This window comes from Zingiber officinale, chromosome 9B (assembly GCF_018446385.1).
Source record: "Zingiber officinale cultivar Zhangliang chromosome 9B, Zo_v1.1, whole genome shotgun sequence".
In the NCBI taxonomy this organism is placed as follows: Eukaryota; Viridiplantae; Streptophyta; class Magnoliopsida; order Zingiberales; family Zingiberaceae; genus Zingiber; species Zingiber officinale.
This window is the reverse complement of record NC_056003.1, coordinates 116,814,573-116,841,428: the sequence shown is the minus strand read 5'-3', so window position 1 is coordinate 116,841,428 and position 26,856 is coordinate 116,814,573. Positions and strand designations below refer to the sequence as shown.

At 37.1% G+C, this 26,856-nt stretch overlaps 2 protein-coding genes across 6 annotated transcripts; both read right to left on the bottom strand.

Annotated features, from left to right (window-relative positions):
- Positions 1 to 8,139: 8,139 nt before the first annotated feature.
- Positions 8,140 to 13,894, bottom strand: LOC122023723 (sucrose synthase 2-like). The gene is made up of 16 exons (XM_042582007.1): positions 13,739 to 13,894; positions 12,487 to 12,623; positions 11,865 to 11,994; positions 11,629 to 11,780; positions 11,346 to 11,541; positions 11,099 to 11,217; positions 10,795 to 11,011; positions 10,625 to 10,720; positions 10,377 to 10,550; positions 10,177 to 10,293; positions 9,911 to 10,077; positions 9,588 to 9,812; positions 9,195 to 9,513; positions 8,856 to 9,100; positions 8,641 to 8,779; positions 8,140 to 8,407 (listed from the first exon to the last, which is right to left on the bottom strand). The coding sequence occupies exons 2-16, from the start codon at positions 12,582 to 12,584 to the stop codon at positions 8,351 to 8,353; spliced, it is 2,451 nt and encodes an 816-aa protein (XP_042437941.1). The 5' UTR covers positions 12,585 to 12,623; positions 13,739 to 13,894; the 3' UTR covers positions 8,140 to 8,350.
- Positions 13,895 to 17,587: 3,693 nt separating this feature from the next.
- Positions 17,588 to 26,667, bottom strand: LOC122024177 (phosphoinositide phosphatase SAC2-like). 5 transcript variants are annotated; one of them, XM_042582738.1, is made up of 18 exons: positions 26,465 to 26,667; positions 26,083 to 26,384; positions 25,312 to 25,516; positions 25,033 to 25,198; positions 24,179 to 24,401; positions 22,217 to 22,293; positions 21,916 to 22,103; positions 21,749 to 21,846; positions 21,457 to 21,590; positions 21,168 to 21,296; positions 20,442 to 20,886; positions 19,492 to 19,613; positions 19,280 to 19,390; positions 19,127 to 19,173; positions 18,976 to 19,054; positions 18,741 to 18,887; positions 18,506 to 18,614; positions 17,588 to 17,978 (listed from the first exon to the last, which is right to left on the bottom strand). In XM_042582738.1, exons 2-18 carry the CDS (start codon positions 26,224 to 26,226, stop codon positions 17,859 to 17,861), a joined length of 2,544 nt encoding a protein of 847 aa, XP_042438672.1. In that variant the 5' UTR covers positions 26,227 to 26,384; positions 26,465 to 26,667; the 3' UTR covers positions 17,588 to 17,858. The 5 variants fall into 5 exon arrangements, with proteins under 5 accessions (XP_042438672.1, XP_042438670.1, XP_042438668.1 ...); XM_042582736.1 differs by having other exon boundaries at positions 18,976 to 19,173; positions 26,083 to 26,389; XM_042582734.1 differs by having other exon boundaries at positions 18,976 to 19,173.
- Positions 26,668 to 26,856: the final 189 nt, after the last annotated feature.

Sequence of the window (26,856 nt, the reverse complement as noted above, 5' to 3'; positions counted from 1 at the left end):
TAGCGATTTCTTGGCCTTCTCCAGAGCGGCCGTCGACTGCCTGGCATCCCCCGCCGTTTTTTGTTTCTTCAGTTCCTCCTCCAGTTCTGCTAGCAAACACGAGCAGGTTAAAAACTTCAAATATGAGAGAAAGGAAGGGAGGGCCATACCCCAGAGCTGATTGAAGGTTGCTGTCGCCGAGCTGCCCGGAGTCAACTTGTCTATACGACTCGAGCATCTATCCAAGCTTGCGCGAGAGGACCCGTCAGGGTGATCATCTGCTCAGAAACACCGGCCGATCAGCGGCAGCCATGTACGCCTCGAAGGGAGGCGCAGAACGGTTCGGCCCGCTCCGAGGTGGCCCGCCAGCAGAAGAGGTGGGTAGCTCGCCTAAACGCCTGAGACGTCGTCGAGTCATCGAAGGGCCGGACGGCGGAACTTCCAAGCTGGCCCTCGGAGAATCCTGAGGGGTAGGGGTACTCTCGACGGAAACTGTTCCGGACAGCACCTGCGCATCTACACCCTGCTCAGGTTGCGGCTCATCAAGTGTAGAGGCGGGTGCGGATTCCGTAGCGGCACATCATCGGCCGAACGGCCCTCTACTTCAGCTTCACTCGCAGGTTCTGTATTGCCCATGGCCTCATCAGGAGGGGCGGGGGCGTCCGGGGCTTCTGGGACCGTTGGCGTCCCCTCACCTTCTTCGCCGGCCGGATCAGCCGGAGCAAGACCCCGTTCGGCGGCCTCCTTGCTCGTCACCGCCTCAATCCGAGCGGCCTTCAGTTTGAGCTTCTCGGTGGCTCTGGCCTTCCACATGACCTCAGCTGCAGAAGCAGAGAATAAATCAGTTAGAACAAAATAAAGGGGGAGATAGGGAAGCTTACTCATGCTACAAGGCAGATCGGCTGGTGTAGAAGACAAGCCGAATATATGCATTACTCCTGGGAGAAGCATCTTGTCAATGTGATAGCGCTGACCGACTAGCTGTTCGGCTGCGTGGAGATAGTCTGCGTCACCTCTAAACTTGCCGAGCTCCGGTTGCGCAGGCATAGCCGTCTGCCACTTGGTGCGGAAAGTGGGCCGCTCGGGAAAGCGTATGTAGAAAAAATGCTCCTTCCAGTGTTTGTTGGAGCTCGGCATATTATCGAAAAGGACGAAGCCTATCCTAGATTGGAAAACAAAGGTGCCCCACTCGGCTTGCTTGGGATAGTAGAAGTAGTGGAAGATTTTTGGGGTTAAGGGAATGCCGTTCAGTTTGAACAAAACTACCACTCCGCTCAGCAATCTAATAGAATTGGGAACTACTTGGCCGAGCGGGATGCGGAAATAGTTGCAAACTTCTAAGAAGAATTTGTGAGGAGGAAAACATAGTCCGGCCAGGAATTGATCACGAAAGAAGACAACAGTGCCGGGCGGAGGATCATTAGGCCGATCGGAAGGCGTGGCTAACACTATTTCGTGGTCGGTCGGTAGGTCATATGCTCGAGTAAGTCGCATGGCGTCTTCCTCGTCGAACCGACTTTCCATGTTCGAGTACCAAAGACCCGGAACACCGCCGGTTGACTGCGAGGTACTGGTCATGATCGAAAGGCCAGAATGCAGGATAGAAGAAAATGGTTCAAGCGATGGGAGAAAACCGACTGACAAGGATGATTAACAGAAAGAGGAATGCGTCTGGAGCGAGAAAAAGGATCTTACAAACGCGGGAGATGATCGGAAGTTGCCGAGCGATCGTCGGAAAATCTGAGCACGAAGTCGCCGGCGAAGGGAGGAGTGACAGGAATCTGGAAACGAAGAAGACGAAATGCGGCGGAAACGGAGTCAAGGGTCTTATATCGCCGCCCGGAAACGATCTCCACCGTCCGATCCAGGTCATCGATATCGAGGTTGTCATCGGATCGTCCGTTTCAAACGGCGGCTGTCCCATCGGAAGTGACGCAACCGCCATACTCTGACAAATGCACGGTCGCCACGTGTCAGCCGGTTACTAGCCGCATTTAATGAGCTCCTCTTACCGTGCGCAGAGCACGTGATGGGTAGTGTGGGAGAACAACGGACATCGATTCCAAGAAAATACAAGGCACGGACAAAGTATCGCCGAACGGACAGATATCGCCGCTCGGAGGAGCATCCTTATGCATGGCCGAGCGGCCTAAGGCAATGATCATTGTTCGACAGATCGGCGGTCCAGTCAGTCGGACATTGCCTCCTTCGACTAGACTCGATAGGAAGGCAAGTGATCCGGTAGTAAAAATCCGGAATCCCATAAGGAGTCAACGCTGAGGGTGGGTCAAAGGATCTAGTGGTTCGCCGGAAAAGGGCAAGCCGACCGGACTCAGAAGAAAGGGAAATCTGATAGTAAAAGGCACCCTGGTAGGGACCAGGGTTCCGACGCTCAAATAAAACAGTGCGTAAGGACCGAGCGGAAGGAAGTGCCGCCTGGACGGCGCAAAGAATCAAGCTCGTCCGGACGACGTTCATCGCCCGCTCGGCGGGCCGGGCACCCCAGTCAGACAGTGGGTAAAAGACGGGGATATCTGCTGACAGCCGTCAAGTCGTATGGCTATGCCATACTTCTAGTCTGACAACGGGTGGTCCTGCCGTCACATCAAAGAACATGCTCGACTGTGGCAGCATGGTGTCAGGTAAGCTCTCTGACAAGTGCATACCATGGTATGGGCTGCTGACACGTACGCGCCTCGGTAAACGTGCATCAGTTCCTTCTCCATCCTATATAAAGAGGCTATTACTTCGCCGAAGGTACGCATAATACAAATTTGGCAGCCACTTTCTCCACCACTTACCTGACTTGAGCGTCGGAGGGTCGTCGCCGGGAACCCTTCCCGGCTAGACTTTTGTGCAGGATCGCCGGAGCTTCGTTCGACTAGCCGGAAGTTCACTCCAACGATTGGGAGCGTGCCGCGTGCCCAGTGTCCCTTGGTTCAGCGATTCGGACAGGATCAATTAGCAAATTCTATAGTGGCACCAATACGTCAGTGAGATCCAGCAGAAAAGTTTTGGATGTGCACAACATCAAAACAAACACTGAAGAGGAAGAAATCTCCAACCTGAAATATTTCCTTCCACAAGAATTATCAATTACATTTGGCTTTAACTAAACCAATGCAGAATCCTAACATACAGGCATTTTATATAGTGATCCGTGCAATATCATCATGGAAACATAAAAGTCACTGTTAGCATGACAATAGTAGGTCAATATTATGAAATATATGTCAACTGTGCCAGCTTCTTTGGGGAACAACATAGCTGCAACCAATTCCAAAGGAATTTCTTTGAATTTTGTTAGGAAACAATCAAATACTTGCTTGAGCGGGCACAACATGGTTAAGCACACTATTAATTGGTATCGACCGTCCAGTTAACAGAATTTATCTTCCATGGGCGATTTAACTTTCACTGCAGCTTGTTAATCAGCAGAATCCAATGTTCCTTGTTCAGTTTCTTAATTCCCAAGTTTAAGCCCCGATAAGGAATAGTAGTTATTGGTGATTGCATCCAAAATGCTTACCTAAATCTAAACCTTGGCGAGGGATTTTCAAATCTAGCTGATGGATTTTAAAAAAATAATTGTTGATCCACTCAAATAGAGAAACAAGCCAAGATAATCCTAAGGCTGGTAAGTTCTGTCCTTTTTTTTCTTGAGTAAATTCTAGGGAATCATCTACATAGTGGAGCACCATAGGATTTTCCTCTGATACAAGATTGAATGACATGCGTTCAAGGATCCATTTGATCTTCCTATGCATAGAACTCTTTGAAGTGCATCTATCCAGATGATAAATAGAAAAGAAGATAGAGGATTACTTTGGTGCAGTCCTCGTCAGTTTTTGAACCATGTACCAAGTTGTACATTGGCTAGGACCATAATGTGACCAAAAGAAATCATAGCCTTCACCCACATGATCCATCTTGAGGAAGTCCATACAATTTAGCGGCTAGTAGACTAAGTACACTGTCCAACTTCAATCTTATGTTCTTATGGCTGTCATCTTATCCATTTGAATTCCTTTTCAAAATGTGGCTGTTTACTGCATTATTCATCTTCTTCCATGTTTATTTTGCAGGTGACGATCTTCCATGTTTATTCTCTCAGCTATGCAGCCAATGACCACAGTATGTATCATCTTTCTTCATCAACAGGCCATGGAGCTGTGTCTCGAAGTGTGCTCGAAGCTCGGGGAAATAACAAGGCCATGCCTAAAGGAAGCTGCTTTCGCATCAGGCTGATATAAAATGACAGTTGAGGATATCGTAAGCTTTTCTTGATCATACAACTGTGTCATTTTGAAGTATCTTTTTTTCATGTTGTAGAATCTATTATGAGATTGAGAATCACCTTACCACTAGTTTTCGAGATTACGAGACTTTGATGAAACAAGTTATGAGATTCAAGTTTCGAAGTGAGTATTTACTTATTTGAAGTCTTACAAGCTCATAATTGGTGCAAAGTTGAAGTTGTTACCTTAGCAATCCCTCCAAGACGGTAGGGCAGTCTCACACTCTCTAGAATAGGGTAAATCATGGGGGCATTTACTCTAGTGTAGCAACCCTTTATATTGGGAGATCAGACATCTAACGAAACATTTTGCACTTGTTAAGAATTGACCCTAAGACCTATTGGAACAATGACCTATGCAGAAACTAACTTTGTCAATCCATAGAGGCATCTTGCAAGCTATAGCTTCTTACAATCTCACAATGAAGATGTAGCTCATGTCCTTAATACCCCTAACATTTAGGGTATTCATTTGATTAATTAATATAAATGTCTTTAATTTTTGATACTCTTAGCAGATTGTCCAAGTTGAGTTTACTTGTACTACAACAGCTATGGTTGGCTCATTTAGATGATGTGCTTAGTTTGGTTCAGCACAAACCATTATTAGAGGTGTCAATGAGGGGAGCTGAGCTTTCAAACTTATTTATTTATTTTTCAAATTTATTTATTAAAAATATTATCTAGCTCGTGCTCGATTTTTTTTAATCAAGTTCAACTAACAATGTTTCTGTTCTTATGAATTATGTTCAATGTTTATTTAATAAATTAAAATTTACATAATTATGAATAACATAAGATTATAAAAATTTATAAATTATTATGTATTTCATATATTTGAATAAAAAATAAGTTTATAATTAAATTTTATACAAATTAATATATTAATTTATTTATATATTGTTTATGAATTTCATTCATGAAAATTAATGAAATAAGTATATCAATGTTTAAGCTTATTGTCTTTATATATATCTTTACCATTGAATGAGTTTTATAGAAGAAACTACCAAATTGATGAATGATCATGAATGAGTTTTATTTAATCGAATACTAAATAGATTGTAATAATATTTTTATCAAAATAAAATTTATTTAATCATTAAAAAAATTATTTTAAAAGTAAATAAGTATTCTAAATAGAATATTGATGTTTTGAGTTTATTTTAATAAAAAAACTATTACCTATAATGATTGGTATTTTGATATAAAAAAAATAGATGCGTGTATTTTTAGGGCTATAAATGTATTGAATGTTTGTGAATAAATGTAGTGTTCAGCTTGGTAAAAATTTGTTTATGTTTATTTAAAATATTAATTAAATAAACAAGCTTGAATAACTTGTTTAATTAAAGAAATAAATTTGAACATATATGTGTTGAGTTCGTTAACGTTTGTAAATAATATTCGTGAACAACGTTCGTGAATAATATTCGTAAACAATATTCGTAAATCATATTCATCAATAAAACTCTTATCAACTTGCTAAATAAATAAAGAAAATTTTAAAACTAATCAAATAAATTTAAAATCTAAAAGTTTCAAATAATAAAATAAGCTTAAATTGAAAGATTGATAATTTCTAGATAAACTAAACTCAAGCAAACCTCGATTCAAGTTCAAGGGAAGCTCAAATCAAGCTCAAGCTCATAAAAACTTAAGCTAAACTTGAACAATCATTTTAATAATTTGATTTATTTTAATCTCAGTTCTACGTTACTCGATTATTTTATTAAATAAATTTAAATGTCACAAACCCCAGCTTAACTGGTCTGGTTAACCGCCCTATGCATTTTTGATAATTCTGAATTACAAAGATTTTATTTTGTCAAAATATCCTAGATTTTTTAAATAATTTCTATGAAGTAAGTATTAATATTTTTTATCAATTTCTAGCAATAGTTAATCTATAATAATTCTCATTTAATAGCAATGTTTTAAAAATAGAATCCAACAAAAAAAAATGATTTAATATTTTCTCACAAAAGTATTTTCTTAATTTAAAAGTCTAACAAATAATTAATCGATGTTGTAATTGATATGAATAAATGAAACCATTTTGGTCTTCCATCACAATAAGGGGATTTTTTTATTTGAACAAATGTAAAAAGGATTTTTTTTAATTGGAATCGTGGTGTCTCTGTTTTTATTTATTTATCATCATAATAGCATCCCATCACATTTTTGTTCTGCAAAATACCCTTGTTCTCGATATTATTTACGGTGACGAATCATAAATCCTATTAGATATCTACCTCTTCAAAATGATTAATTTTAAAGATGATTGATTTGATCCTATAAAAATTTTTCATTCATCATCAAAATAATAAAAAAATTTCATCGATCATCAAATATATCATGTCTCATCAGAGGAACAAATTTTTTTTAGTACGTTATAACTGAGTAGGAATGGTAATTGGTCGGGTTTAAACCCAGTCCCATATTAAATTCGTCCGGTTCAGGGCAAATTTAAATCTGGTCAAACGGATTACGAGGTAAATTTAAACCTGTTGATCGGGTCTAGAAGTGGATTCAGGATAAGTTCGGCATGAGTTAAGGGTTTCAATTTATATATATATATATATAATTTAGTGATTGGCGGGTCCAACCCGTCGGATTTTGAGTGACTTTGGGATGGGACGGGTTGAAAAGGTAAGTAAGGCAAGTCTAGGTTCAAGTTTATTTTTTTTTCTAGCGGGACGTGTTTTGAAATTATCCAAACTCAACTCAAATATGTCCCGTTATCAATTTTATATTTGAGACAATCTTAGATCTCTTAGTTGTATGTTATGACGGATTCTCTGGACCGCAAAATAAGTAGGATTTCATAGACCCCACTTATTATATAGATTAGGGTCCATGAGATCCCATCTATTAGCAACCCCTAGTCCAAGAACGAATCAAGAGTTACGGTCCAGAAAATCCCAATTCATATGTTAGAGAGTCTAATCATTGTATCATTATCCCGGAGGAGACAGTAATACTATATTACAGTAGTCATGAACAGTTGGTACTGCAACATAAACATTCATCTCGTTACTACAACATAAACATTATTAATATTATATTACAACAGTCATGAATCGTAACTACTGTATATTATACATTTTATTTCTATAAAATTAGATTGTAACCATTCATTGTTATAACTATTTAACAGAAATAGTTGTCCCCGGGATTATGATATCACGGTAAGATATTTAGGTTATCATCTAGGTATTAACGATTCGAACCCCAGTTATGATATATTTGTAAAAAAATTTCTTTCAAATGAAGGGCGTAATCAAAAGATGTTGGGTGGTGCCTGAGTTCGAACCCCAGCTATGATGTATTTATAAGAATTTTTTCTCCAAATGAGAAGCGTAATCAAAGGATGTTGGGCTTCTGGGCTGACCGTCGCATGCGCTTTCTGATTTATCCTGATGACCAATGAAAAAATTTCGTAAAACCGGATCAATCACCCAGAGTTAATAATTGTAGCAGTTGTAACTACGGTAAATGTAACAATCGTCATGTACATTTTTTGATTTATTTTAATGATCGATAAAAAAATTCCATAAAACTGGATCGTTCATCCAGAGTTAATAATTATAGCAGCTGTAATTAAGGTAATTGTAGCAGCTCTGATCATATATGGTAAGAATTATGGTTCATAGTCGCTACAACCTTGTATGGATAATAAATAAAATGAAACACCTTTTGACTATTCCAATTAAAAAAAAAAGTCTGTCTTATTTTTGCCCTCATAATTTTGTAAAAAAAAAAACAAAACACTTTTTGTTTGTTTACTTGGTTAGTGGTTTCAATGTGCTTGTTACTTAAAAAAAAAACCTGTTACGTGAAACAAAAACAGCACACAAGTGTTTCCATGAAAAGGAAGCCCTGATCTTATTGCAGAATGATACAACTACACAACACTATTAAACATCAAACATAAGAACTCGTTGATTCGATAAGCAGCAATTCTCACAACAAATTGGAAAAGAAGTTGGGACAAAAGCCTTTCCTGAATTCTCAGATTTGGAAACAAACATGTCATTTCAGCAAACGAGCTTCCTTGACTCATAAATCTGCCTACTTGACACCATTGACAGCAGCTTCTCCCTCGATTGCTAGAGGAACCGACTCGGCCTGAAAATAGTAGTCAATGGAGATCATGAGAGTTTATTACACGAATTCAGTTAAATAGAATCTGAAAAACTCAGATTAGATTCGCAATTATGTGTAGTAAGCTGCAACTTAATGAATTCTACTCTTGTTTGTTTCTTACTGTGTTGGTCGTCTATTTTTCGATATTATTGCTACAGAGATCAATGCAAGTATGAGTCAGAATAGAATAGTGCAGGCATGGTGTTTGGCCTTACCAGCTGACGATACTTGAGGGCGTAGAACATCTCCAGGTAACGACGAGTCTCGCGTCGTTCCAGATTGGAGACATACTTCCAGAATCCATATACTCCAGTAAGCGTCATCAACCTCTCAGAGTAGAGTTTCCAGGTGTACCTGTTTCAGTTGAGTTAGGTAACTGCTAGGAACCTTAGTTTCGGGGTGTGGATTGATGACAAGAGAGTTAGCTTACTTTTCTTCAATTCTTTGTAGCCCCCCATGGGAGATTTTGTCCCAGTAAGTTGGGTCTTCCTTGCACTTGTCGAAGAAGTTTACGACGATTTCAGCAGCTTTGTCACCTTGGTAAGGATCAATGTGGAAGCCAGACACTCCATCAACTATAATTTCTCCAGGTCCTCCGTGCACGGTTGCGAACGTTGGCAGCCCGCACGTCATTGATTCAACCACAGTGAGCCCAAAGGCTTCATAGAAGGCAGGCTAAATGAGAGAAAAGCAAACAAACAACAGGTTAGCAAAACTCAGCATCATCGAAATCTGAAAAATGGGCTTGTTTGCAAATGAAGAGCAGTACTTGAACGAAAACTCCTTTCGTGTCGGCAATATAACGATATAGTTCACCATTGCGAACCCGGTTCATTTGAGCTGAGATCCATCTGAAGTGTCCTTGCAGATTGTACTTCTCAATGTGGTCGTACATCTTCTTGAATTCTGCTTGTTCCTCAAGATCCTTGGACTCTTTTCCATGGTCGCCGCAAACCACCACGAGGTTTGCTAGCTCCTTCAACCGCTCGTTCCGGCCATAGAATTCAACCAGACCTGTTAAATTCTTCACCCTATCCAGCCTCGCCATGGAGAAGATAATGGGCTTCTTGGTGTCATTCAGCACACCTCTACAAGATTTTCAGAGTTAGTCACTGCACTAGTTAAACAAGAATGGTAATCGTACTAAGCTAAAGGCGCTTACTTGTGCTCCGTGTTATCTCCCGGGCTGAACAGCAGCTCCTCAATCTCTGGGTGAAGGGATGTCAATCTCTTGTGCTTCTCAGTGTACGAGAAGTAAATGGACATATCAGCACCAGGTGAGACAATGTTGAATTTTGGATCAAAGACATCGATTCCATGAACAACTCGGTAGAGCCCGGGAAGAGTAAAGGCAGTGTGGGACTCATACTGCCCCACAGTATCCTTGCTGAAACCAGATAACAAGTAGAAAAATCCATTTAGATTACGATACCCGCTTTGCCAAGAAAAAACAATGATTAGAAAAGTGTTTAGCTTGAATATTACCTTCCAGCAATTTCTTGGAAGGTGCTAGTGATGATAAAGTCGGCATGATTCATAGCGATCAAATCAGCTGTGAATTGGCACGAGAAGTGATACTGATTCTCAAACTTCTTCCAGTAAATATCGGAGTTAGGATACTTAGTTTTCTCCAGAGCATGGGCAATAGTACACTGCATGTGAAAAGAACAATAAGCTTGTTGGTTCTATCGAGCAATGTTAACGCGAGAGAACCGCGGGCTAGACAGTTACAAACAAAGAAAAGTTCAAACCTGGGTTACTCCCAATTTATGTGCAAGCAAAGTCGACACTAGATTTCCATCACTGTAGTTGCCTATGATAAGATCAGGGGTGGCTTGTAGTTCTCCAGCCAACTCATTCGCAACATCCTACCAGAAAACAACAGCATAAATCTTCAGAACAAATTTAACAGAGCATATCCCTTAAACAAAGGTAATATGATTAAGTTTACCTCGGTATATGTCTCTAGGTATGGCCATACTTCGAAACGGGAGATCCATTTGCGGACAATCCCATTCTCTGTTCTGAATGGAACTCTAAGGATATGAGTGTGCTCGGTTCCAAGAACCTTTTCAAGTCTCTGGCCGCAAGTGGTGCCAACTGCATCAGGGAGCAATCTACTAACCTGCATTGTCCCAACAACTTAGTCATGATCCAGGGTAAAGAAATTTGCTGACTAGATTTGACTCCATTTCTTACAATAAGAATTCGAGGTGTGATATCTAGTCCTTGACGCTTGATCCTTAGAAGCATCTCATCTTCCAAAGCTCGAACTTGGTCCAAAATATAAACGACCTGCGCACAAATTCACATGAGAAAGATAACCTAGAGTAGATGCAATCTCGTCAAGAATCAAAGATATATCATACCTGGCCACCGGTATCGGGATAACCCAAAACATTAGCCTGAGCAAAGTACCCATGTGGAGAAAGAATCACAACATTGAACATCATAGGAATTGTTCCCAGGAAAGTCTCCAAGGTGGTCGGATCTGGGGCCTCAAGAAGATCAAGTAGCAGGTGGATGGTCTCATATACGCGCTGGGCAGTGTCACCCCACCCCTTCTCCAGGCCAAGCTCTTGAAATCTAAACCAGTCATTTAAGCAACAATTGACATTTACATCATTTCAAAAATATTGACTACAATAACCAGAGTAGACATTTATCGACTACCTGTGGTGGAATTCTGAGTACGGCGTATCTGATGGGATACTCAGCAGATGTCCCTCTGCCTTCCTCAGAGTGGCCCGGAGGGCACTAAGGCTCTGGATCCTATCATTCAGCATCATGGACTGCAAAGCAAGAATGAAAATAGTTAACAGAAGCTTGCAGTATGATATTGATGCTTTCCTGGATGGATCTTCGAAAATATCAAGTTATTTGAGAGAAGTGCGACACATCTATTGAAATAAGTACTAACCATGCCTTTGTAGTTGTGTTTCCTTAGGAAATTAAGCAAGGGGTACAAGCTTTCTTTGTCTTGGAACAACTTTGAAGAGAGGTGACGGTTAAGGAACTGCACTCCATTACCAATAGATTTTGACAGCGAGGGGCGAGGAAAAGAAGCATTGAAGGGCTCAAAGTCCAACTCCAGCACAAAGTTGTTATTCTGTGGACTGAAAGGAGATGAACAAGTTCAAATGGTTCTCTCACAGAGATACAGATCATATGATGATAACGAGACCAACTTTAGCTTCGCCTACCTTCCATCAGCAAGTTCCTCCTTGAAATGCAAGTATTCTGGGACAGTCAACTCCTCTACAGCAAGCTCACTGATATTGACCCGGACGTATTCCCAAACTCCGGGCCTAGGTCGAATAGCTAAAGCAACCCATGGAGGAATAACAATGGCTTCCTGCATCGAAAACAAGATGATCTCATGAGAACATGAAAAGATTAAAACTTGATGGGAGAAAAATGCTGCCCTACTAGCTTATACCTGTGCTGCCTTAATAACATCCTCAAAGGCTCCATCCTTCAGTTTTTCCTTATCTGCTTCAGAAAAGGTAGCTCCATACTCAGCTAACAACTGGTGACGTTGCAGCATACCCTTACCCTGGTGAATAAACCTGATGGACAAAAGTAATCAGAGACAAGGTGTCGAAAATCAACCTGTAACATCTGAAGTAATATGGAGAAGATTAGCCAACATGAATCAAATGTCTTAAAGGTTTGATTGGGTAGACAACAATCCAAAATGCTTAGAATGTTAAAAAGTGTTTACTCATGGCTTATCAAACTAAGGGTAAGGAATTACGATATGATTCATCATCACAAGTTTAGAAGTCAATGGCAACAGGATTAAGTAAGATAGACGATGATCTATAAGATCTCAGAAAAAGGCATATGTAATGGGTAGATCATTCTAATTTCCATGTTGATAGACTGTGAAACAGTAAAAAAAACTAAGCTAGTTAGATGGTTGATATATAACTCAGAGACGATTTCATCTTTTTGCCGATGTAAGAAAGATTTACATATCTGACCATCCAGATCAAAGAAATTTTCTTTTCTTGATATTTTTCACAGAGCTAAAGAATATATATGAGATGGTTATAAACCTTGAGAAAAGCGCCAGCAGTTCATTCGGATGCGAAGAAAGGGAGTCGCCAATGCGCTCCCTAACACTGAGAGCACGGGTCAAGCTGCGTTGAGGCATTTTTATGGATGCTTTCTTTCAAGCTTCAAAGAGCATAAACTGCAACAAAATTAAGGGAACCCAACAATATCAATCAAAAAATTGTTGCATTTTTGACAAATAGCATGCTGAGATCTAAGAAAGACAACATGGAGAACATCCAAAGCATAGAGATCTATTTGTTAGAACAACAGGGAACATGGAGTTTTATAAAAAATAATGCAAGAGAAGATTTCACTTTTTCTGTGGAAAAAAACTAAACTTTATTGTGTGTCCTATTATAAAACTAGTTCCCCATTCCAAGAACATCAAATTACTAAATAAGATCCATGCCCATAACAGTGGAAAAGGATCTGAAAGGTTGGAAACGAGAGGATTTAGAACAAAAATCATATATTTCTCAGCGCTACCAAGTAGAATGTAAGTTGGCAAGTGCATACTTAGGTAATAACTAGATCTCCGACACAGCAAAAGCTCAGAATAAACAAAAGCAAAATTTAAAGAAAATATATGATGAAGTGAACGGATCTTTGCTAGATGCTCTCATCCTAATTTCATGTTAAATAATATTTTATTTTTTTTTAAAAAAAAAAGATGCTATGCTACTGGATCTGCAGGATAAAAGACAAGTTGAATGAGAAGCAATGACTTAAGAAAAGATCTTTCCTGTTTTCATACATTAAACACTAGAAATCTACACTTTTGAAGCTTAACTTCTCTCCAAAAATTGCCTCTCATAGAAAAATTGCAGTTAAGTCAAGAGTATTCAGCGTGAAATAAGAACATTCTAATTTCTTTATCATCCGAAGAAAGTGTGTGTTCTGCATGTTTTAGCATGATTTTTCTCTGATCAAAAGCTGCATTTTTTCTCTCCTAGTGTTTGAAATATTGGATAATACTATCCCTTCCGATCTTGTTGAAACCCTTATTTCCTCATTCTGCACATACTTTAAGTAAGATCGAATTTTTTTGGGTGAAATAAGTAAAGATCAAGTTTGTGTGTCATTTAACTTGGCAACCAAGAGAACTCTCCAAGCAGCAGAGCTCGGTTTCAAAAAAGTCAAAAACACACACACACACACACACACACACAAGAAAACTGCAGGATCTCCGCTGCAATCTGCGACAACAAACACATCCATTTGGTGGAACGAGGTGCAAGATTAGGGCTTTACCTCTAACCGAATCTGGAAACTCAAAAGAGAGACCAAATGCGCGATCGAGGAACCCTAGAAAGCACAAAATAGAAAAGAAAAGAGGAGAAACGCGACGAAACGGACGGGGAATCGAGAAAACGGAGTGAACGGAGTCGGGATGGACTGGTGAGTAGAGCTCACCTCTGCCGCCCTTTTTATAGCCGGGAAGAGCCCCACCTTCACCTTTTCTTTAACAAAGAAAAAGGTTGGCTGTCACCTCTGCCCCGCCTTGTCCTCTTCCTACGCAAAACCGCTCTCCGCTCGCCGTCGCGGCCATCGCTGGATCTGCTTCCTGCTGCCATCGATCGCGTCGCGTGCCGGTAACTCGAAGGCCAATGAATTTAAATATTTTTTAATTACCAAAAAGCAACAGTAATTAGTGGGTTATTTACAAAATCCCCCTGAACGGATTTAATAACTTTGGAAAATGCCCTTAAACTTTTATTAACATCAAAATGCACTCAAAATAACCTCATTATTTACTTCAAAATTAGTACATTTTAATATTATATGGATATTTTAAATTTTATTATTTCCTATTATGTTTTTACGACGTGTTTATAATTTATACTATCAATAAATATTTTAATTATGTGATGTGAAATTATAATAAATGTTGATATTAAATAAGGAAGAGGAATATTAAAAAAAAATTAATTAATAATAATAAAATAAAATTTATTTAGATATAAATGATGATATAGTAAAGAATAGAATGTAATGTCATATAAGGATTTATATAGTAAATTCTATCTAATTAGATAAAGATAGTTGTTTTTTTTTTTATGTATTTACTTGAGTGGATAATTAATATTCATAAGAGAAGTGAACCATAAAAAAAATTGAGATTCAAGAACTAGAGATAAACTAAATTTTGAATGCGGAAGGATGGACACAAAGTAAAAATTTTATATGGATGTTTTTGCAAAATGGCTAAAATATTAGTTAATTTTGACGTTTTTTCTTAATTGTTTTTTACACGTGAAATTAAATACACATTTTTTTTAAATTTTAACTCGACGCCGAGCTGGCCTATCGATCTCGGTGGGCCCCACAGTCCGTTGGCAGATCCAAGGGGTCCGTCGGCAAACTTTCGCTCGTACGGTGGGGTCCATTTTTTTACAAGCGGCACGTGGCGGTCCCCACCACCCCCCGTCGGGCGAAAATTTATTCCCATTATCCGTTTGTTGGACTGTCACCGGCGGAGCACGTGACGCGATCCGTCCAGCGCACGTTACTTTGGTGTGTTGCCACTGTAAAATTATAAATATAATCTTTAAAAATTCTCTATTGGATAAGATTCACAGAGGCCCGGACCCACCACCATCCCACCCCTATAAATAAATAAATAATTTTTATAAAAAAAATAAAATAATGAAAAAACACCTCAGGGCTCAGAGTTATCAAATCGCCCATTTACGTTTTTTTTTAATCACGTCTTTTTGTGAAATAATATCTTTATTTTCAACATTATTTGGCATTAAGGTCATATATATATATATATATATATATATATATATATATATATATATATATATATATATACACGTTCACGTCGGTCATATATATATATATATATATACACGTTCCACACGACCGACGTGAGTCATTTATAAAGAGGTGAATCAAAAAATTGAGTATATCAACATATGACCTCTTAACTATATCAAAGCCCATCTTTACTGATTTGATAATTTTACTATGTGATAACTAATTCAGTTAAGTCCTAGGATGTTTTTAAATTAATAAATTAGGTTTATTTTTTAAGTTTATTTATTATTCGTTTTAGAATTGTAAAAATTTAAATAACCCATGTTTTGAAACTTTTACTCTGAGGTAGAAAATAATTCTCTTTCACTTTTGGAATATTTTTTTTAGTTCTTGATATATGGTTCATTAAAAAAAAATAGGATTGGACCTAAAGAAAGTTTTATTTTCATTCCCCAAACTATTAAAAAACTAGATTTTTTTTTGTTTTACTTTTTTTTTCATTGGATCTCCATGAGATCGTAGTTTATATCTTTGCCAAAATTTTGAATGGAAAGAAAATAAAATTTTTACTTGAAATCTATCTATTAATCAATCTTGAGGAAATTCTCGAAAAGAGAGGTGATTGTCATGTTTTTAGATTTTTGTTGCGAGGAAGGTCAAGAAGGGGAGGTCGACAGAGAAAGGATCGTAGTCAACGAAGAGGAGGAAGAGCTTGAACAAGATAAGTCATGCGAGGAAGAAAGCAGAGATGCCACGAGGTTAATGGTGTCGAAGTGCATTTGGAGAAGAGGGACGAGCCAGATAACAAGGCTTGTAGGGTTTTGCCCCAGTTGTGTGCAACCTAGCAACCCATGCACGGTTGTTGTGAGGTCACGACCACATGCGGGGGTTGTGAGATAGTCGTTAAATGAGCGACCTCGCACGGCTGCTGCGAGGCCGTGCAGGGGAGCCGCCTACGACAATACTACCTGCGATAGCCGATCGAGCAAATGCGTGAGGCATCAGGGAAAAACTTGGTTTTGAAGGCAACGTTAAAGGCAGGGAATTGCTATCCATTCAATTTGGATGGAAGCAAAAAACGACACCAAAAATGGATCGATGGACGAATTTATAAAATTCGTCTATCTATTAAGAGGGTGTTTGGCTAAACTTATTAAAAACAGCTTATAAGTTCGTACAACTTATAAGTTGTTTTAGGAGCTTATAAGTTGTTAGGTCTTATTTTAAAAATAAGTTGTTAAAGTGTTTGGGTGAACTTATTACAATTAACTTAAAGATATTGATGTGTTTGGTATTATAAGATCTTTTTATTAATAAAATTACCAAAAAGCGTATAACACTATTAATAGAGGATTTTGAGATTTTTTATTAATAGAGGGTTTTGGGTGAATTTCTACACCGGGGGAGAGAAAAATAGAAAGAGGTGTTGGCGGAGAAGATGACACAACGTTGGAAGAAAAGTCGGCGAAAATAAAAAGATATTAGGCTTGTAAAAATTTATGGAGAATAAGATGGGGATTTATGAAATTATATAAGGATATTTTAGAGAAACAAATTATTAAAATAAGATCTTTTTTAAAAAAGTAGGGTCTTCTATAATTTTTTAAAAACAACTTATAAACTCCAAAACAACTTATTTTGACAGCTTATAAGTTGTTTGAAAAAAAATTTACCAAACAAATTTAAAGAGCTTATAAGCTTCAAAATAGCTTATAAGCTGTTTTAGAGAGCTTATAAGTTCAGCCAAACACCCTCTAAGTAAATAAAAAGGATGAGTTTCTATTAAGTAAATAAAGGAAAATTAGTTTCTCTCCTCCCAAGACAAAGTGATGGACAAAACTCCTGTTAATGTGGATCTATTATATGTCATCTTATCCTACTTTATAAAAGATTGTTTTCGTAATTTGAACTTGTGATTTCTAGATCACACGACACTAACCTTACCATTACATCAAAAAAATATTATGTTAAAATATTTTTTACCAACTTAGTCAAAATTACATCATTTTTATCAACATCACTTTTTGGAGCTCATCACTTTTATAGAAGCTCCTAAGTAGCTACACAATTATAGCTAAATTTTAAATCATAAATTCTTACACCCTAGATCTTAAATATTATTATATTAAAATATTCTTTACCAATTTATTTAAACTTTATCAAAATCATTTTAACAACTTAATCAATCTTAAATTCAAAGAACACAAAAATTAGTTCAGCCCGGCTCATTTACTGCCCTAGATCTCACAAGTTATAATAGCAACATCGCCTAGAGCATCACCAACTTTGACAAAGCATTACATTTTATAGATACAGTCGAGTTTAGAAGCCACAAAGTAGATGGGATAAGTTTCCAACTTCAACAGAGCATTACACATCACGATTATTTCATCAACTGTAAGTTTGTGTCAGTATTATGTACACTCAAACTTAAAATTGTCGAATATAAAGAATCAGATCTTCGCTTTGAAACTACTTATCAGTGAGAAATCATCAAATTCTCTAGTGTCGAACTTGTGTTTTTTAAGCTGAAGTTAGTCGATGTTGTTTTGCGTAATCCAAGTTGAAGTTGATCCGCACGGCCTGAGGATATCCTGATTGAGTGTGATCAGTAGCAAAAAGCCCCTCCATGGTCAACCCAATAGGCAAATTTATCTGAAAACTGGCTAGCTTTGGAGCTTTCGGCAACACTGGTTGAAGAAGGTTCTCTCCGGTTTGCTTCCACTTCCTGCGCAAAATAACATATCATAACTTCAATGAACGGTGAAGTAATAGTTAAGTTTAGATGAATCATCGTATCAATCAAAGTCAATGCTGAAGAACACTAACTGCAAACAAAAAACTAACGACTGGTTAATATAATAACTTCATTCCTAATTTTACTAAAACATAGAAGATAAACTAAATGCTGAAGAACACTAACTGCAAACAAAAAACTAACGACTGGTTAATATAATAACTTCATTCCTAATTTTACTAAAACATAGAAGATAAACTAAAAGTAACAACAATGAAACCTCTTAACTTGATTTTACTCTATCATTAAAGTTCTCGATGGCTCGTGCCAAGTTTGGAGTTCTACAAGTATTATCTTTTAATAGTATCCAATGACCATCCATCAATTTAGAGGAACCCATTTTTTGGTTTTACGAATTTGAATAAATCGAAAAAGAAGTTTGGTAAATTTAAAGAAACAGAATAATTCACACGGAAAAGAAACGAAATTTTCAAATATTGATTACAGAGGAAACATACCTGAACTCTATGACTTTCCTCATGCAAAATGGTAATCACTTCATTGGAGACACTATCGGTGACATTTTCAGTTGCCAAGTTTGCATTCGGTGAGTTGATAAGAGAGGATCTGCGACAAAAATTAAGAGTTGAGGCAAAAAGTTCCAGTAGTTTCTGGTTTTCCACTTAACCGATGTCCTATGGCATGAGATACAAAAATTAATTTCTAAGGGAATTGACAGAAGTAGAAAATTACATCTTATGTTCTTCATCCTTGCAAGAACTTCCTGTTGATGAAAGCCAATCAAAATCAAGGAAGTTAGAGCAGTCTGATCCATTCAATTTATGATCACTGAAACATATATGTGCATCATCTGAAGTAAAGTTTCTGAAAATTGTTGACCTGTGTCATACACCAAAAGAGAACTATTCGGTAATTTGGAAAAAAATATATATATCCAATCAACAATTAACAGGTTGATGAAACTGACCCAGGATGTGACACATTGTTTTCACAAGATAAAATTTCTGGTGTGGAATCACAAAGTCCTCGTACGGCTAATTGATGTTCTACTCTTGCAGACAGCGATGAACTTACTAAGTCATTCGGTGCAACATCAGAGAAAGACAAGGGTGGACTACCTTCACTTAGAACATTGCCATCAGATAGGGATCTTACGAAAATTGACCTGAAAAAATGGGAGAAAAAGAATTTTATATGGCAATACGAGGAAAGCACATGAAGAACAAATAGAGTTTATATGAAGAGGCAAACTTAAACTGAAATGTCAGTACCTTGTATATTCATCAGCAAATGCATAATTCCTTCCTGTACTATAAGGCTGACTTGCATCCAGATCCCATAATGCAGGTTTACCATGCTGGGGTTGGAAGTATCCGAGGAATCTGCAATTTTAATTGCAGTAATCACGACAAGTGGATGTTATTTGCAGGAATAGATTGGAGAACGAAAACAAGATTCAGATGCAATAGAAGATTAAACCTACAAATTTATAGCATGCTGTTTCTCTACATCCATGTAAGCATTGTTGTAGTAGCGTTGGATAGTTCTTAGTAATTCCTGGGACTGGGTTGCTGCCTTCCATTGACCTCTTCTTTCAGAAAATATCTGAGAACGATAACCAAACACTGAAATGTTTGAAAAAGATAACGAAACAAACAATGAATCAATTCAGATGAACAAAAAATCATATATTCTCTAGCTGGATTGCCGATAATTTTTTTAAAAAAAATATGCATAGTTGGGTGCATAACTATATTTAAACATCTGCTATTGTCTATACCTAAAATATATTATTAAGACTCTAAGTGGTGTTATAGTATATAACCAATGTGTTGGATAATATCATAATTTGTCAGGTGGTAGTTTAAGAAATAAATAAATACATACCTTCTTATTCTGCATCGTTTGCATTTTTTGAGGGGTAACTAGCTTAAAATAAAAGCAAAGACAAGTAGGAAATATATATGTTATGCAAGTGCGAACGTGGACTTGTGAGAGGTATCAGATCAAATGTGTATAGTGATCTTATTATGTGCACAAATCATCGTCCAAGCCTTAACAATCAGAAGCTCATCATATAAAAAAAATCATGGAAAAATTGGCTAAATTTTACGTCAAATGGTCTATCAACCCTCTTGAGAACAATAAAAAGGTATGGAGGGAGTAACTTTAAAACTAAGAGATTATTTTACAACTAGGAAGACACCCAAAACATAATTTTTGCAATATTAAGAATTGAGAAGAAGAGGGGCATATTCATGGATCAGCACTTATCTAAGGCAGGACACTAAGTAAACTCATATTCCAAATTCTACACACCAGGATATATATTTACTTAAGATGCAAAGCGATTTATTAAAAATTAACCACATGAAGAATGAAAACTTCAAAAAGTACAAAATGGAGCTTTGGTTAAGCTTTTGACACTGGTACCTTGTTATGGGCAGGAGAGCCTCCATATTGTAAGGCAAGTTTATCACCCATTTTCTCATACAATACCATCAAGTCATCAGCCAAAGGAGAATGAAGAGTAATTTTTACAGCTTCCCTTGATCCCACTGCATGAAGCTGATGACCAAGAGCAGCTAAACCAAATGCATACTGCGCAACATTTGTGCGGTCCAAGCAATCTATACAATTTGTCCTCAGGATCCCTTTTTGGAACTTAATTGGTTTAGCAAAAATGTTAGTTTGGTAATTAGTTTTATCTGAGTATTCATTTTGAGCACTAGCAGAATACACTTCATTAGCCAAAGTATCACCATCCTTTTCTGTATTAGCACCAGAATATTTACTTTGAGGGATATCTGATGTCTGTATGAAATCGAGAAATGACCTATTGCTAGGTTTGCATAGCAATTCTCCACGATAGTGTCCCCTGTTAACATCACAAGAACCAACACAGAATTAAAATTGTATATAAATCCACTAATTTTTCTTGTGGGATAAATTAGAAAGACTAGGACACAATCCAAAAATTAAAGGGAGTATACATGTTAAATTTAGATGCAGAAAAAATTATCCAATAGATCAGGACTATTACATTTGATTGATTACCGATTCCAGAACTCGATGAACGAATACATACTTTATCCCTGATGCTTAACTTATTAGAGGAAGTTAAAAGGCATGCTTCAGTATGTTAAATTAGATACTTACAGAGGTTGTGAACACTCCAGAATATTCTGATTCTTCAAGGGTGAAGTCGTCTGGCAATAAAAATACCCTGTTATCTCCAAAGTACATGCTGCCACTTTGCCTAATGATTCCAACACATTTGCACCTTTTCTGCACACAGACTAACAATTAGTAATCGGCTCGGTAAGTTATAATGAAATGCATATATATATGTGAAATCAGAAAATTAGTATTATCAAATTTTATTTTCTACCTCAAAACTTCAGAAGAAGAGCAAAAAGGAAACAAAAAATAAATTGAAACTACAGACCTTCTAGTATAATTTTGAATATCCCAGTGCAAGAATTTCAAGCGTTTCTCCTCTGATAGATCTTTGTTTATGGAATCAATAGCATTAGTAAATTCTGCATGAAGCAAAGACTCTCGAGGCTTCTTCTCAAATGACTGATTTAGTAAGAAAAATGAAAATATATACAATCAGAGAAGTATCAAAAGATTACTCTTGAGGCCTAGAATACTCAGATACCATTGAGATATTCATGGAAAAAACATAGAAGACAGAATATTACTATATATTTTATGTTATACCATGATTTACTTACCTTAATAAGATTTAAAATAATAATAGGATTTCCATATCTCTTTACAAGATTGTCAAAATGAAGCCATGTAGCATCGAAGTTGTTGTCCTTCTTATGCACTGCCAGGATGTGATAAAGGTAAAACAAAGTATATTGTGCAAAGCTAGGAGAAAAGAGCAGATACATACATATAATATCAGGCCTTAAATTAAATTTTGAAGTTTGCTGGGACCAGAAGAGCGGAATGGACCCTCTGTTCTGTACAACAGAAGCTATTGCTGAAGAAATCCCTCCAGCTATATCTTCAGATACAATCTGTTCTATCTCAACATCATTGGCCACTTCACCTTTCTCATTAACACCACGTTTTAGATACCTGAGCCAAAAAAAATTATCTTCATTGAATGATCTACCAGAAAGCAGATAGACTCTGATATTCCTATTGTTTAGCCTATCTGGAAGAAAACCACTGCAATGTTTTTCAGTAACCTGGTTCCAGCAAAATGACGAGAGCGCCTAGCAATGAGTGTCAACCAAAAATATTTACCAGACACACAAATTTTAGCCTGAAAACATGACAGACAACCACACAAGGTCAGAACTCACAATACAGTTTATAATAGAAAATGTTCAAGCAGTTTATAAGCAATGTAATTAATACCAGCCATAGAAACTGGGAATCAGACCCCATATCCATTAAGTAAGAGAAAATTTCTCTAGCAGATGAATGTCACTTTTAGTTATATGATATGAAATTGTTCTATTTTTAGTAAATGAACGATACAAACTCTTATTACTAAATAACTTGACATGTTACCAACAGAACACAGAAATCCTACACATTAGTTTAAACACACAAACTTCTTTCAGAATCTCTGTGTTTGTTTCCACAGAACCCATTAGTTGCATTAACAAAGAAGAGGATGTTGATAAGAAATGATTAATATAATAAAGAATGGATGGTCAAATTGGAGATGAACTTTGGGAGTTTTGTGTGATCCTTATGTTCCCAAAAGGGTAAAAAAAAAAATATGATTGTGGTATGACCCGCCATATTTTATGGATTAGAGTGTTCAGCTATTAGGAAGCAACATATATAAAATATAGTGGAAATGAGGATGCTAAGATTGGTCTATGAAATTACTAGAAAAAATAAAATAAAATTATTAATATTTGAAAACAATTCAATGTATCATGAATTGATGATAAAATGAGAGAAATGTTAAGATCGTATAGGTAGGATTGTAAATGAATCAAACGTTCGTGAGAAAACTTGATATTCAGGTTAATAAGAGTGTTCAACATGCAAAGGTCAATTAAATAAACAAACTTGAACAACTCATTAAGCTAAATCAACAAGCTTGAACACGTGTTTAGTTTGTTAATGTACATGTACAAAGATTGTAAACTGTTCAAACAAATATTAATAAACAATATACACAAATAAAGCAACCATACTCATAAACAAAGCTCTTATCAATCTTATAAATAATCTATAAATAAACAAAGAAACTCTCATCAACAACAATATCAAGCTTGACTAAAAGAGCTTTAAAATGTCAAAGTTTCAATCAATCCTCAATAACATCTAAAGGAACCAAGCTCAAGCCAAGCTCAAACCAAACTTAAGCTTAAAAAAAAAAGAAAACTAAGCCAAGCTTGAATAACTGTTTCAGCAACTTGGTTCGTTTACAATCCTAACTATAGGACAAAGATAACCATTAGATTTTATAGTTACAAAAGTCGAATCTAGCAGAGAGAAAATGGTTAAGGAAAGAGGAAGATCAGATATAATATTAGTTAATATAATACAAGTTAATTAAATGTTAGATGATGACGACGACAACTAATAAAAAATCAACCGAGCCAAAACCTTAATTAAATTCTTATAGGTTCAGGATTGAGATGAAGATAGAGTATCATTTAGGTCAAGACTCAAGATACATGAGATGAATCATTGTTAAACAATTTACCCCAATAGAACTTAACTAGATACTAAAATTGCAAATTTTCTACAAGACCAGCTTGCTTGCATAGATACCGTGCATGGATTCAAATACTAGACTTAAGGCCCTATGTTAGTAAACACAAACAGGACAAGCAAATTGCTGAGTACAATTGTAACTCTTTAGTATATGCATCCCTAATGACAACCATTAGTTACAGGTTGAGCGAGACAATAGCAAAAAAGATGATGTTGCAAATTCAAGAAACAATGTATACCCAGTGTTAGAAGCTCAACTATATGTTAATGTTTTGCATGTCCAATCAAGTGGATCCAAATATACCTTAGTGTGCAAAAGATGATTTATAATAGGTTGTCAATGCTAGGTGCCTATATTTTTTCCTTCAAGAATGTGAACACGGGAAAAAAAGGATTTCAGACAAGACAAATTCTAAGTAATGAGTGTTAAGATTATCCCAAGAAAAAGAAGCATTGTAAAATTTTACCTGCTTAAAAAATCCATAAACTAAAGCAACTATCCAAGTAGTGTTCTGGAGAAGATCACGAACACCACGTGTCAAGAAAGCATTCCAGACAAACATTGTTTCATGGAGATCAGACTTTGTTTCACCATCACATAAGTTTATTTGGAGGCTTCGCATAATGTTGTAGGAATAACTGAAGAAGAAGTCCTCTCTGAGACAGGTAGAGCAGAGTAGGCTCTTGTATCTATGCAATAAATAAGAAAAAATAAAGAATGGTTCTGGAAAACATGTGAATCCAGCAGGGAAGTAGCAGCCATAATACTAGTAAAGAAAAGACAAAAAAATATTATCCACCAATATAAGAAACCTGTACACCTTGTCTCCAACACCTTGAATTATGAACATTACAAGATAATCCAACTCCTGCATTGGAGACTTGGAGTTGCCACAACACATAATTAACCAATCTGGCACTTACACCTCAAGAAACAGTTGTTGTCCAAGATAATCAAGCTATTTCCAGCAATGTTTCATCCTTACTAAAAGTATAGTTTCACGTTTGGTTAAAGAAAAACTATCAATAAGTATTAAAAGATAGCTGATCAGAGAAGTGGATAGCATATAAATGACTGAAACTTAGACAATCATTGCCAGTTTCCAAGTGTTCTCCACACTCAACAGCGCATGGCTCAGAAATGGAACCCTTTGATAGATTAGGGCATAGATTTATAACATGGGAATACGGAAACATCAAAATAGATATTCAAACTTCAAACAAGTAATCATTCAAGATACATATAGTAGCAGAACTTTGCTTTCTGATATAAGTAAGATGTACAGGCCATGTTCTTCACAAGAAGAAAGGACAAAAGGACCTGTTTTCATCCTTAGAATAGGCGATATTTGACAGCACATCAGAATTTGGTAGTGTGATCATTTCACTTTTAGAGACAGCATATATAGAGTGACCACAAATGGTACCAACTTTCCTTCTCCTAGTAATGAGTAGCATGTAGTAAGGCCCTAGGAACTTGACAAATCCTGAAAAGGAACGTGTTTTAAATAAATATTCATTCTAAACAATATGAGGATATTTGGTTGTAGCACATTTTACTTTTTATTAAAGTATGAGAAGAACTTGAGGTTATACAAACCTGCAATGCCATAACATTTGGTGACAAATCTTAATCCATCAGTTGCAATATTCTTCAAGTGTATTTGTGTGAGCATATCATGACATTCATTTTCCGAGTAGATTCTCGGATCTTCATGAATACTCAGCTCAGAAGGCTCCAACCTATTGATCTTTAACACCCTCCAGTATGAGCTATCCTTATTGTTTCCAACTACATAAAATGTCTGAAGCACAGTAAACCAACATCAAACACACGATAAGCAAGCAAACACAAACAATCATGAGTCCTAAATGGAAATTTGTTATATTGTCACAGATAATTTTATCAATTTAGAGCATAAATGAAAGCATGAAATTCTAGAACCATCAGGAAAAGCAGGATCAATTAATAGAGGCCCGTCTTACTATTAACAAAGTATCTGACAACTAGGAGCAGTTAACATCTGTCATAATCTTTATTTTCTTCTTTGAGAGAATTCGTCATATAAACAACCATGAGGATGGTCAGTTCAAGCGTTGACAAAGCTAACGAGACAGAGAAGTAGCAAATGGCATAGAACACTAGTCGTCAACCACAAATCTGAATCAGCAGAAAACCCTCCGTCAAACAAGCCTTCGTCATACAAACGGCAAATATTGAATTGTTGACTACACGCCCCGACACAAACGAAGCGGATTTACACGAAATAGCAAGCAATAAGAAAGATCAAACGAATTCACAGATTCACTAGTATCAAAAAGGACATCCAACGATCAGAAAGGATATATTTTTCCAACAAAATAGACTCACCGATCGAGTCTCGTAGAGCCTGAACTTCCGAAGAAAATTATTCCTGGGAGCAGCTACGGTGCCGGCCGATCCCGCCGCCGAATGATCCGCCGTCTCTCTACCCGCCGCCATCCGATCTGGCAAGCTCGAATCCTCCTTCCTCATGTCCTCGCAAGACCCGCCTCCTCTCTAATCCGCCAACGACCTACCCTCTCGCTCTCTTCCATTCACGGGGCTGGGGCGAAAAAAGGCAGGAATCTTTGAGGGGGGAAAGATTCAAAAAAAAATTCTCTCTTTCTCTTTCTCTGCAACCAACTCGTGATCTTTCCTTGAAATAGAAACAAATCAAAGGGCGCAAATAGAAACAAATCAAAGGGCGCATACAAAGGGCAGAAATCAGTACCCTCAAGGATCTTTCCTTGTCAGAAACAAACAACGACGAAGAATGATTAAAAAAAAATTGCCTCTTGTGGTTCTCCCCCTCTCGATCAATCAGTGCATTGCTGCGATTGGTCGCGGCTTTGCCGTCCTCTTCAACTCCACGGAAGGCGATTGCGTGGGAGCGTAGAGGAATCGGAGCGAAGGAAGACCGCGCTTAGTTCGGGCGATGACGATATCAAGAACAAATAACTAGTCGTTTTAAATGAATTTGTCATTTTAACCCCCAAAGGTTATCCAAATGGGAATTTCAAACTAATTTCTATTTAATTACAAGAAACCCCCTAGGGCGGATGCCAACAAGCAAAGTCAAACTAAGTCGAGCTAATTGCATTCAAAATTATTTATTAAACATTT